The sequence below is a fragment of the Ranitomeya imitator genome, chromosome 1 (assembly GCF_032444005.1).
Source record: "Ranitomeya imitator isolate aRanImi1 chromosome 1, aRanImi1.pri, whole genome shotgun sequence".
In the NCBI taxonomy this organism is placed as follows: Eukaryota; Metazoa; Chordata; class Amphibia; order Anura; family Dendrobatidae; genus Ranitomeya; species Ranitomeya imitator.
In genome coordinates this window covers 700,051,266-700,064,241 of record NC_091282.1, presented here as the reverse complement: position 1 = coordinate 700,064,241, position 12,976 = coordinate 700,051,266, and the positions used below count along the sequence as shown (strand labels likewise).

Here is a 12,976-nt window from a genome sequence, read left to right as displayed (position 1 = left end):
CTATATGTTTAAAGGGCCCTCCACATCGGCAAAAAAATCCCCCCAATGACATTATGCCAGAAGTGGGAGGAAGACTCTCCCTCTTCTTTCCGGCCTGGGTAAATATCTCCCCCAGTATCTGGGTCATGAACATCATCAAAGACGGCCTAAAAATAAAATTCGCCTGTCCACCCAGACGAAACTTTATAATAACTCCCCGACGGAAGTCCCAGCAGGAACAATCTGCCCTAGAAACCGAGATCTTGGGACTTAGCCACAAAAAGGTTCTTCAAGAAGTCCCGGTTCAGGAGGAGGGAGACGGGTTTTACTCCCCCCTCTTCTTGATCCAAAAACCGGATGGTTCTTGGAGAACTATTATAAATCTAAGGAAGCTCAACCAATCTATAGAGAACTACACTTTCAAGATGGAGTCTATAAACACGACCATAAAACTTCTTTTCCAACACTGCTTCATGGCAGTAATAGACTTAAAGGATGCATACTACCATATACCAATACATCAGGAATATCGGAAATACTTGAGAGTAGCTCTCTATATTCAGAATCAGGTAAAGCATTATCAATATACAGCCCTTCCATTCGGCCTGTCTACAGCCCCCAGAGTTTTCACCAAAGTGATGGTGGAAGTAATGTCATACCTCCGGTCCCGGGATGTAGTAGTTGTCCCATATCTGGACGATTTCCAGATAATAGGGAGGTCAGAGTCCCACTGCACTCATCAAGTTTGTGGTAACATCAACTCTAATGGAGCTGGGTTGGATAATAAACATCCCCAAGTCCAGACTACTGCCAGTAAAAATACAGTCCTTCCTGGGGTTAGTACTGGACTCCGAGCGTCAGCTCTGCCTCCTTCCAGAAAACAAAGTGGACAAGATAATAAACCTGGCCAGTACAGCAATACGTCAACCCGCAATGACTCTCAGAAAGGCGATGTCCCTTCTAGGCTCGTTAACATCGTGTATTCCGGCAGTAGAATGGGCACAATTCCACCTAAGACAACTACAGTGGGAAGTTCTCTCAGCTCAAAGACTATTAAGAGGCCATTTAGAAGGAAATCTATGTCTCTCCCTGGGCGTAAGGGATTCCCTAGTTTGGTGGACTGTAGAACACCACCTGACAATGGGGGTCCGGTGGAAAAATCCGGTCAAAGACATCATCACGACCGACGCAAGCGGTACAGGTTGGGGAGCTCATCTGAGGTCTCACTCTGTACAAGGTACCTGGTCCATACGAGAAAAAAACTATGGGTCAAACGAAAAAGAGCTATGGGCAGTGGAGAAAGCCCTAAGACATTTTCTTCCTTTACTCCAGGGTCGCCATACTCGAATCCTGACAGACAATCGAGCAGTGGTGGCGTATGTCAATCATCAGGGGGGGACGAGGTCCAAAGGCCTCATGAATGCGTCAAAACTACTCTTCCAATTAGCAGAACAACACCTGTTATCTCTGTCGGCACTACACATCAGGGGCATAGAAAACACTCAAGCAGACTTCCTGAGTCGCAGAGGCTTAAGACAGGGGGAATGGTCCTTAAACCCCCAGATATTTCAACAAATAGTCCAAGCCTGGGGCTCACCAGAAATAGACTTGTTTGCCAACTCACACAACAAAAAAGTCAGAAAATTCTGCTCCTTGAATCCAAGAGAACATCCCTTCACAGTAGATGCCCTACTAATACCTTGGAAGTTTTCTCTGGCCTACGCATTCCCCCCGATAGTGATGATCCCAGCTGTGATCCGGAAGATCAGAGAGGATCAAGCAAAAATTATCCTCATAGCTCCATTTTGGCCAAGGAGACCATGGTTCTCCCTTCTAAGGCAGATGTCGGTAACAGATCCATGGATTTTGCCAGAAATTCCGGACCTACTAACCCAGGGCCCAGTAACCCACTCTCAGGTGAAGGGCTTCCATCTGGCAGCCTGGAATTTGAGAGGGCGTTACTAAGTCGCCAAGGATTCTCACCAGGTTTAATCTCCACCCTGTTGAAAAGCAGAAAACCCATAACTTCTAGAATCTATGGTAGGACATGGAAAAAATTTCTTGACTTCCTGGGTGAACCACTGGGGGAGGTGGCTCCAGTGGGTCCTATCCTGGAATTTCTGCAAGCAGGATTACATCTTGGGTTAGCAACCAGCACCCTTAAAGTTCAGGTTTCAGCCTTGGGGGCACTATATAACTGTAATCTTGCCTTGAATAGATGGGTTTCACGATTTATAAAATCTTGTAGTAGATCTCGGCCGGTCGTTATCCCAAAAATCCCTCCTTGGGATCTAACTTTGGTGTTAGAAGCTCTAACTAAACACCCTTTTGAGCCCTTACAGGAGTTATCACCTAAGTTACTTACCCTTAAAACAGTTCTTCTAGTAGCCTTAACATCGGCACGTAGGGTAAGTGATTTACAAGCCCTGTCAATATCCCCTCCTTATACTCAGGTTTTTGATGACAGGATCGTTCTAAGACCAGACTCGGCTTATCTCCCCAAGGTGGTTCAAAAGTTCCATAGGAGTCAAGAGATTACCTTACCATCTTTCTGTAGTAATCCTAGAAATCCAGGGGAACAAAAGTTCCACATGCTAGATGTGAGAAGATCTATGTTACAATACATATCTATGACTAGTCAGTGGAGGAAAGACCAAACCCTATTCATAGCCTTTCAGGGTAGCAAAAGAGGGTGTGGGGTAGCTAAAAGTACTATTGCTAGATGGATTAGGGAGGCCATTAGTTTATCCTACTCTGCGGGTGGCACTCCGGTTCCTGAAGGCATCAAGGCTCACTCTACCAGAGCCGTGGCTACCTCCTGGGCGGAAAAGGCTGAGGTATCAATTGATCAAATTTGCAAGGCTGCTACCTGGTCCTCACCCTCAACTTTTTTCAAGCACTACCGGCTAGACCTTTCCTCCTCTGCTGACCTAACCTTTGGTAGAAGGGTACTACAAGCGGTGGTCCCTCCCTAAGGTTTCATTCTACAAAAGTCTCTCAGGTGTGCCGTCATGGGGGAAGGGAAAACACCAAGGTTACTTACTGGTAGCCGGTTTTTCCGGAACCCATGACGGCACCCGTATATTCCCCCCCTTTATCACCCTTTCGGTGTGCACTATTGTTTTGGGTGCTTTTTTAGTTAATATGATGTGGTGTTGGATTGCCATGTGTACTAACCAGGGGGGCCTCTCATGCTCTGAAAACCAACTGAAGCGACCGACAGGTACTGCCCTTTTATTTTCAGTAGGGTTTCCTGTCCTGGCTGGGCGGATCCCCTCTCTCAGGTGTGCCGTCATGGGTTCCGGAAAAACCGTCTACCAGTAAGTAACCTTGGTGTTTCCCACCCCAGGGACTGCTTTGGGACGTCCCATGGTTCCTGTGTTCCCCAATGAAAGGCGATAGAGAAAACAGGATTTTTGGTTGCTTACCGTAAAATCTGTTTCTCGGAGCCTTCATTGGGGGACACAGCACCCTCCCAAGTTGAACAGCTCTGTTTACTGTATACGTTTGAGTTCTTTGAACACTCTTTGAGTGTTTGAAACTGTTAATCTATGGAGCGCCGTGGAATTTGTTGGCGCTATGTAGATAAAGTATATTATTATTCTTTCTCTTTTACATGTTGCTTCTCCTACTGCTTTCTCACTAACTGAATATCCTACTTCCTGTCGGTAGGGTGTACACTGCAGAGGAGGAGCTAACTTTTTTTATTTGCATAGTGTCAGCCTCCTAGTGGCAGCAGCATACACCCATGGTTCCTGTGTCCCCCAATGAAGGCTCCGAGAAACAGATTTTACGGTAAGCTACCAAAAATCCTGTTTTTACAGTTGCAGTTGTCCGATTGCTTGTGCCCTGCTCTATGTAGCAGATATGCTCACTTGCTATGAGCGCCGACAGCTGCAATGACAACCATAAGGGTCTCCTGACCCTGGGTTGTCATGCCAACCCATCATCGACCAGCGGTCATGTGACATAGGCGCTGATGGGAGGAGGTAATGACGTGCTTCCTGCGAATGCATGTGAAATGCCACTGTCAGTTTGACAGTGGCATTTAACATGTTAACAGCTGCAGGTAGATCGCGCTTCTACCCGTGGCTGTTAGGGGCACATGTAAGCTGATCAGATCAGCTGTCATGTGCCGGAAAAGGTGCGGGCTCCGGCAAGGAGCCCGCACCAGACAGGTGGAGGCGTCTAATGACGGACTCGGTTAGTCATTGGACGTTAAAGGGAACCGGTCACCCCCAAAATGTAAGTTGAGCTAAGCCCACCACCATCAGGGGCATATCTACAGCATTCTGTAATGCTGTAGATAAGCCCCCGATGTAACCTGAAAGATGAGAAAGAGGTTAGATTATACTCACCCAGGGGCGCTCCGATCCGATGGGCATTGCGGTCCGGTGCCTCCTATCTTCTTACGATGACGTCCTCTTCTTGTCTTCACGCTGCGGCTCCGGCGTAGGCGTACTTTGTCTGCAAAGTACTGCAGTGTGCAGGCGCCGGGAAAGGTCAGAGAGGCCCACCGCCTCCGCACTGCAGTACTTTGCCCTCACCAGGGCAGACAAAGTACGCCTGCGCCGGAGCCGCAGCGTGAAGACAAGAAGAGGACGTCATCGTAAGAAGATGGGAGGCCCCGGACCGCAGCGGGACCACCCCTGGGCGAGTATAATCTAACCTCTTTTTCTCATCTTTTAGGATACATCGGGGGCTTATCTACACCATTACAGAATGCTGTAGATAAGCCCCTGATGCCGGTGGCCTTAAGGTACCGTCACACTTAGCGACGCTGCAGCGATACCGACGACGATCCGGATCGCTGCAGCGCCGCTGTTTGGTCGCTGGAGAGCTGTCACACAGACAGCTCTCCAGCGACCAACGATCCCGGTAACCAGGGTAAACATCGGGTAACTAAGCGCAGGGCCGCGCTTAGTAACCCGATGTTTACCCTGGTTACCATCCTAAAAGTAAAAAAAACCAAACATTACATACTTACCTACAGCCGTCTGTCCTCCAGCGCTGTGCTCTGCACTCCTCCTGTACTGTCTGTGTGAGCACAGCGGCCGGAAAGCAGAGCGGTGACGTCACCGCTCTGCTTTCCGGCTGACCGACACTCACAGCCAGTACAGGAGGAGTGCAGAGCACAGCGCCGGGGACAGACGGCTGTAGGTAAGTATGTAGTGTTTGTTTTTTTTTACTTTTAGGATGGTAACCAGGGTAAACATCGGGTTACTAAGCGCGGCCCTGCGCTTAGTTACCCGATGTTTACCCTGGTTACCAGTGAAGACATCGCTGAATCGGTGTCACACACGCCGATTCAGCGATGTCTGCGGGGAGTCCAGCGACCAAATAAAGTTCTGGACTTTCTTCCCCGACCAGCGACAGCACAGCAGGGGCCTGATCGCTGCTGCCTGTCACACTGGACGATATCGCTAGCGAGGACGCTGCAACGTCACGGATCGCTAGCGATATCGTCTAGTGTGACGGTACCTTTAGCTCAACTTCCATTTTGGGGGTGACAGGCTCCCTTTAAGGGGTTAAAAGGAATGTGTGTTAATTGTGCTGGAACGGTTTCCTAGCACCTTACCTCACTTGCAGAGCCCCTGAGGTAATGGCTTGGAGGAAACAACCTTTCTCCCCAAAAGTCACCTCAGTTAATAAAAAAAAAAATACTCCTCAATGCATTTATCAAGCAGTGTAGTAACTATTTAGAATGTGTCTTCAAAAAAAAATTATATAATTTTTTTTTGTTTGTTTTTTTTGTTGATCTATTCTCAAACCACAACTATTTACTTTTTTATATATTTTTTTCAGTGACCGAGTGCATCAGAGCTTGCTGTTTTCCAGGACCTACTAATTTTAGTTTATTTAATTTTGGGGCTCATAACTTTTTGACTTGTTTCTTATTCTATGTTTTTAGGCAAAGTGACCAAAAATGAGCAATTCTGGCTTTTTTTCCTTTTTTATGGCATTCACTTGATTTAGTAATTAGACCGCGATTCATCAGTTTTTTTTTTTTTTAGCAGTACCATCAGAGATTAATCAGTGCTTCAGTTTTTGCTATCAGTTTGGTCATTTTCATCCATTTTTTTTCTTGGTTGAAAAAAAATAAACTGATGGAGGTTTCTCACTCCGCCTATCACAGTCCGTGAAAACTGGATAACTCACGGATGGCATCGTAATGCTGACCAATTTTATTTTTTTTTTTACAATATTTCCCTAGGATGCATAGAATTGCATTGTCAATGTCTGACAACTCTGTGCTTTTGTACACACCCCTTGGTCTAAAGAAAAAATCTGACACATTAAATATCCTATAGACTTATCATATGTACAACTGCTATCTAGGAAAATGCGGATATTACTTGTACAAGAGAAACTGACGTGCGAAAGAATACTAAGTGACAGGCTAGTTTTATAGTCTCGACCATAATAAACGTGTAGGGTTTTGTTTTATTTTTCTAAACCTTTTTTTGTTTTTTTTGTTTGGTAGTGTGATTTACTTTGACTCTTTTAACAAGGACTGCAGGAGATCACCCAATCCTCTCTGTCCTGTCCCTGCAGCCGGGTCGGCTCTCCCACACCTTTGACTTCAGTGAGGGTTATTTAATTAACCTGTATCTCAACATGGATTGTGGCTACAAGAGTCATCCAGCCATGATTCTAAGGCCGGAGTCACACTAGAGGAATACGGACAAGTGCTATGCGAGAAAACATCGCACAGCACTCGGACCACTGTTAACCTATGGGGCAGCTCACTTCACCATTTTTTTTTTTCTCGGCTATATTGGCGAGACTCGGACGATATATGCTTGCTGCGATTTGCAGTGTATATAGGCCGAGTCTCGCCAATACAAGTCTATGGTTGCGAGTAAAAAAACAAACACCACACGGACCTTCCGTGTGACTTGTGAGAAATACGCACACGTTTTCCTCATTTCAACCCATTGAGCCATTAAATTCAATGAGGAAAAGCAGTGATAAATGTAAAGCCATACGGATATCATACGGATACATAGACGCAAGGAAATTACATGATCGCATTGCCAACAGATTACATACGGATCACCATATGGAGGACATTGGTGCGATTCTCGGCCGATAGAATCGGACCGGTTTTTCATCTGGCAAGTGTGACTCCAGCCTCAGCTTGAAATTGGGACCAGAACTGCCACTGTAGTCACCAAAGATTCCTAAATATCACAGGTTACTGTGAGACACATATGCAGCCCTCACTATAACCTCTGTTAGATTGTGCTAGGTCGTGACTAGAACGGCTACTTTGACCTTACTTTGAAGCTGAGAATCTCTGTAGCAGAAATCCAAGCTGAGCCATGGCTATTAGCTGCCAGATGCAACTCGTACATCGTTAGCTACTGAATTGCCTTCCTGCAGGGACATAAAATATATGGAAAAGCACAACAAGGCCCACAGATCTTCGCAATTACTGTCTGCTATAAAGACCATAAATGTAAGGCCAAACCCCTTTACCAAAGTCCCAGCCACAAATGTAATATCTGCTGATTGCTGTGAGTGACAAAGGGGTTGTCAAATACTTTTATATATTGATGACCTATCCTTAGGCTAGGTCATCAATACCAGATTGGTGGGGGTGCAGTTCCCGATAACAGCCAGATGTTGCTATCACTTGTGCAGCTGCATAGTTCCCATCAGCTGTCGAGTGGCTGCAGCCTGCTACCGCAGACTGATCTCTATTCGAATGAATGGGTCTGGTCTGCAGTACCCTGCTGTGGCCACTATATAGTTGGCGGAGCTGTTCTGTGCTGCAGCTAATCACAATGGGCTGCTGTCGGCACTGGAAACTGCTGATCGGTGCTTATTCCACCCCATTAATAAGGATAGGTGATCAATATAAAAGTTGTGGACAACTCTTTTAATAAATGTAGGTTTTTACAACCAAGCTTTACCACATTGATTACATTATTTCTTTGTTTCCCCACTCCACAGGTTGGGATGTCTAGATATGGAGCTGCGTCTACAAGTAAAGGTAAGAGTTATTAACTTTAGTTTGGATTGGCTCATAATATTTTCCAGTTTGATTAATAACTTGTTTAACTCTCTACACTTGAGGAAAAACATTCCAGTTTTGAACATGACATTCAGTGACACCATCAGAAGACCACAAATAAGTAGTGTTAGGGTATGTTCATACTAGGCATTTTTTGCGGTTTTTTTTTCTGCAGCAAAACCTGATCTCTTGGCAACAAAGAAGCTGTAGAAAAAAATATGCTTTTCTTGCATTTTTGGCATGCTAGGTCTCTCTTGTGCATGCTGATTACGTTTAGTGCAAAAAAAAAAAAAAGTCCTATTCTACAGAATCCGTTTTTGGCACAAAAAACGCTGCAAAACCTGGTGCTTGCATTTTTGCTGCGGATGTTCAGTGTCTTTTTCACCACCCATTCAAGTGAATGGGTTAAAAACTCTGGAAAAAAAACATGAGCGACATGCTCTATTGTGCAAAAAAACATGCTGAGCACAAAATCTTGGTGACAAAAAACAGTGTGTGCATGATATTTCTGACATAAGAAATATTTCAGCTATAAGATATAGCTGGTACTGTAAAATGCAGCTGAAAATTTGCATTAAAAAACGCCTAGTGTGAACAACTTACCCTTAGTGCAACCAAGGACTTGCTGGAATACTCTCCTGTAAAGCACGTGGGTCAAGCAAGTTAGGAAGAGAGAGATCTTGACAAATACGCAGCAAAAATTGAAATCTTCATGATAGACTTAAGAAAGTGCTACTAGAACAGTAGCGGAAATTAAGTTATTAAAGACCCTAGAAAGGAGGAAACTCCAGACCATATGGTCCACCTAACGAAGTTTATAAGAGAACATGTTGAGGAAGTGTGCTTAATATGATCTATTAAAGAGGAACTCCTCCGGTGCCCATGTTGGACCTCTAAAATGTTTTCACAAGTCGACAGATGCCCCAATATCTTAGAGGGGATCTATTCAGTAAAGTGGGGTGATCCCCGCTTAGTCACTGATGGAGATCAATGCGGATTTGTTACAAAGGAAATATACAGCAAATGCAGCCTGCATGTTGGTTAATATGTCTGTTGGTATATGAGTAAGTTTATAGTGTATAGATGCAGTCACAATATTCACTATTGTGGATTGGAGAGTGCAAAAATGGCCCTAATATGTGTCCATCAGGGAGGGTTGCTTTTATTTTACCTGGAGTGTGTGGGAGTAGACAAAGATTGTCCTTTTCCCCTTGCTCCTGGGGAATAGCTCAGTTAGTAATTAAGGTTAGGGAAGGTGAGAAGATAGCTGGGTTTGGAGTAAGGTGTAAAGTAGGCAAAATATCGCCGTGTGGGGAAATAAAGGGGGCAATTCAGACAGTGAAAGATGGGGATTGCCATCAACTTGCAGCAATCAATTGTTACCTCCTCATAGAGAAATGTTTAAAGAGGTTTTCCAGGGTTTGGATATTGATGGTGTAACCATTGGATAGGTCATCAGTATCCCATCTGATGAAGTTCGATAGCCAGCACCCATGCCCTCCTTTCCCCCCCCCCCCATGATCAGCGCCTACCTGCTCAGGCCATTGCTGGTTACAAGCAATGGACGGAGTGGAGCACAGCAGCCCCGTACACAGCCGGGTGTCGGGTACTGCACCTTCACTTTTATTAATTTGCTAACCATTTATTTGTGTATTCTATTCATAGAAATTAGTTGTCTATTATGATTTCTTCACACATGCAAATTTTTTTGTAGAAATCTTTAGACCTGAATAATCCCATTGCTTTGAACTTGTGAACACAGTGTTTTTCAAAGCCCATTCAGGTGACTAGGCTAGATCTGCGCAGCAACCGCAGAGCATAACTGTCATTGATGTGTAGTGTATCTGGTGAGCACTCACTCCGGATACATCAGTAAGACGCTTCTTGCCTCTGCAGGGGATACAGATGCAAAGACTTCAGATGACATCAGTCTGAGCCTCGGACAGAGCTATAGTTTGTGCAAAGACGGAAGTGAAGACCAAGGTAAATTCAGATCCGTGGATGCGATAGGCTCCGGTTTCTTCCTCCGCCAGTTGTCTGTAGCATGCATCCTCGTACTTAATACACTTGTGGCAATCTGGATGTGTCATGGCTAGACAAATGCCACTGTTTGGGTTTTCTGTAGGGGGTTTGTGTGTTTTTGTCACCAGGCTTGCGCAGTAATCACCCCTTACTTGCAGTAGTTATCAAGCCTTTGTAGAGCAGAAAGAAATGTTCTTTACCTGGCCGTGCTTGCTTATTGCATTAAAAAAAACCCTGTCACGGGATATATATATAGCTGTGTATATCAAGCCACGCCTAGCCCTTCATTAACACTTCCAGCCCCCAGGCGCACACACTTACCTCACATTACCTGCGCCTCTAGCCAGGGCTGCCACTAGGAATTTTGGGGCCCCATACTGGCAAAATTTTCGGGGCCCCCTTAAGACTCCGCCCAGGCTCCACCCCAGCGCCGCGTCCACCCCTCGAACTGTCCACAGCCCCACAGCTGTCTCACCAATCACACATTAACAGTTCTCATCACCAGATCACACACACAGACAGCAGATTTTGTTTTGGCCAAAAGATTTTTTTAATCTGCCACGACGACAAGGTAGACTCTTTTGGCTGGGCCCTACTCTACTCTAACTTATTTAACATTTGTTAAAATATGCAATACAATTTAGGTATATTTTTATTTCATTTTCAATTTTTCAAATGACCAATAATACCACATACAAGGGACAAATACCACAACACCATGACCAGACACCATATTATCACCACATAGTGACCTATAATCAGGGCCGTATTTGCCACTAGGCACTCGAGGGCACGTGCCTAGGGCGGGGCAATGCAGGGGGGGCGGCACCTGAGCAGGTTTTTTTTTCATTTATTATTATTATTATTATTATTATTATTATAAAGTCCGGTTTGGCCCCGCCCCCTTATACCCGCATGTCTTCATGGGGGGGGCTGGGCCAGCAAGGAGGCATCAGCGGTGGCGCCGGGGGGGATAAGGGGGCGGGGCAAAATAGGGACATTGCTGCGCAGGGAGTGGGACAGAGCACAGAGGTGGTGGAGCCTGGATTCCGTTCTTCTGCGCGGCCGCGGTCCGCGGTGTACAGTGAGGTAACTTAATGATGACAGCGCCAGGGAGGACGGGGGGAGCCAGGGAGGATGAAGGAGGACCGTGGTGGACGGGGAGCCGACGAGCTATACAAGATGGGAGCGTCGCGTCGGGGAGCCGATGATGGAGCCACCCCCACGCGGCCAGGCCCAGGGCAGGGGCCAGGGGGGGTGATGACGAGCCAGCCAAGCATACGGCGGGGCCCGGGGGGGATGGGATGGGAGATGAGCCAGTGCACGCATAGGGGGGGGGGGGATGAGCCAGTGCTGAGCCACTCATGCGCCACCCATGCTGCATACATACAGCAGGGAGGGGGAGATGAGCCACGCATAGGGAAGGGGGGAGATGAGCCACGCATAGGGGGGGGATGAGCCAGTGCTGAGCCACCCATGCATACAGGGAGGGGGAGATGGGCCACGCATACAAGGGGGGGGGGGATGGGAGATGAGCCAGTGCCTGAGCCACCCATGCATACAGGGAGGGGGAGATGAGCCACGCATACAGGGGAGGGGAAGATGAGCCACCTATGCATACAGGGAGGGGGAGATGAGCCATGCATACATGATGGGAGGGGGGTTGGCCATTATACAGTATGCATGGAGCATCATATGTGGTCATTATACAGTATTGAGCATCATATGTGGCCATCATACAGTATGGAGCATCATGTGTGGCCATCATACAGTATGGAGCATCATGTGTGGCCATTATACAGTATGCATGGAGCATCATATGTGGCCATTATACAGTATTGAGCATCATATGTGGCCATTATACAGTATGAAGCATCATGTGTGGCCTTTATACAGTATGGAGCACTGTGTGGCCATCATACAGTATTGAGCATCATGTGTGGCCATTATACAGTATGGAGCATCATGTGCGGTTATTATACAGTATGGAGCATCATGTGTGGCCATTATACAGTATGGAGCATCATATGTGGCCATTATACAGTATTGAGCATCATGTGTGGCTGGCTATTATACAGTATGGAGCATCATGTGTGCCCATTATACAGTATGGAGCATCATGTGCGGCTATTATACAGTATGGAGCATCATGTGTGGCCATTATACAGTATGGAGCATCATGTGTGGCCATTATACAGTATGGAGCATCATGTGAGGTCATTATACAGTATGGAGCATCATGTATGGCCATTATACAGTATGGAGCATCATGTGCGGTCATTATACAGTATGGATCATCATGTGCGGCCATTATACAGTATTGAGCATCATGTAGGGCCATTATACAGTATTGAGCATCATGTGCGGCCATTATACAGTATGTGGAGCACTGCGTAGCCATTATACAGTATGGAGCACTGCGTGGCCATATTTTTTTGGTTTTAATTATTGTATATGAAACAGTGTGATCAGCAGTGCTGAATGGGTGTGGTTGGGACTTGGATATGGGTGTGATTAGTTGTGAAATGGGTGTGGCCAGAGGCGTGGCCCAAAATTTGCCGCGGCGCACGTAGTGCGCCACAACCTTTACACCTTTTTCCCTTCTTCAAAAGTTGGGAGGTGTGGTACCGCATTTCCCAGATCACAGCAAGTACCGCAAATCCCATAGGGAATGAATGAAACCAAACGCAGTGTTGCCGTAAGTGATCCATTACGCGGCAGATGCAGAAAAACTGCCCGATCTGCTGCAAAAGGCGACTTTCACATCAGCGATTCTTGCCAAAGTCACTGCGGATAGTGTCATAGTCACCAATGGGGGAGGCAGCACTAAAAGTGCTTAGGGCAGCAGAAACTCTAAATACGGCCCTGCCTATAATACTATCTACAAGGAACAATTATAGCCACACCATGTACAGACCACATATTACCACCACAGTGACCGAACAATATCACATA

The 12,976-nt window shown here is 46.2% G+C and overlaps 1 protein-coding gene across 7 annotated transcripts in view; it reads left to right on the top strand.

Moving 5' to 3' along the window:
- Positions 1–12,976, top strand: part of PCNX1 (pecanex 1) — a 122,761-nt gene that overhangs the window by 39,367 nt on the left and 70,418 nt on the right. For 6 of the 7 annotated variants that reach the window (XM_069731541.1, XM_069731501.1, XM_069731533.1 and 3 more), the window contains exons 4-5: positions 7,939–7,978; positions 9,896–9,982. In XM_069731541.1, the coding sequence (XP_069587642.1) occupies positions 7,939–7,978; positions 9,896–9,982 (127 nt within the window). The remainder of the gene's footprint in view (positions 1–7,938; positions 7,979–9,895; positions 9,983–12,976) is intronic. The other variant, XM_069731516.1, reaches the window with a different exon arrangement.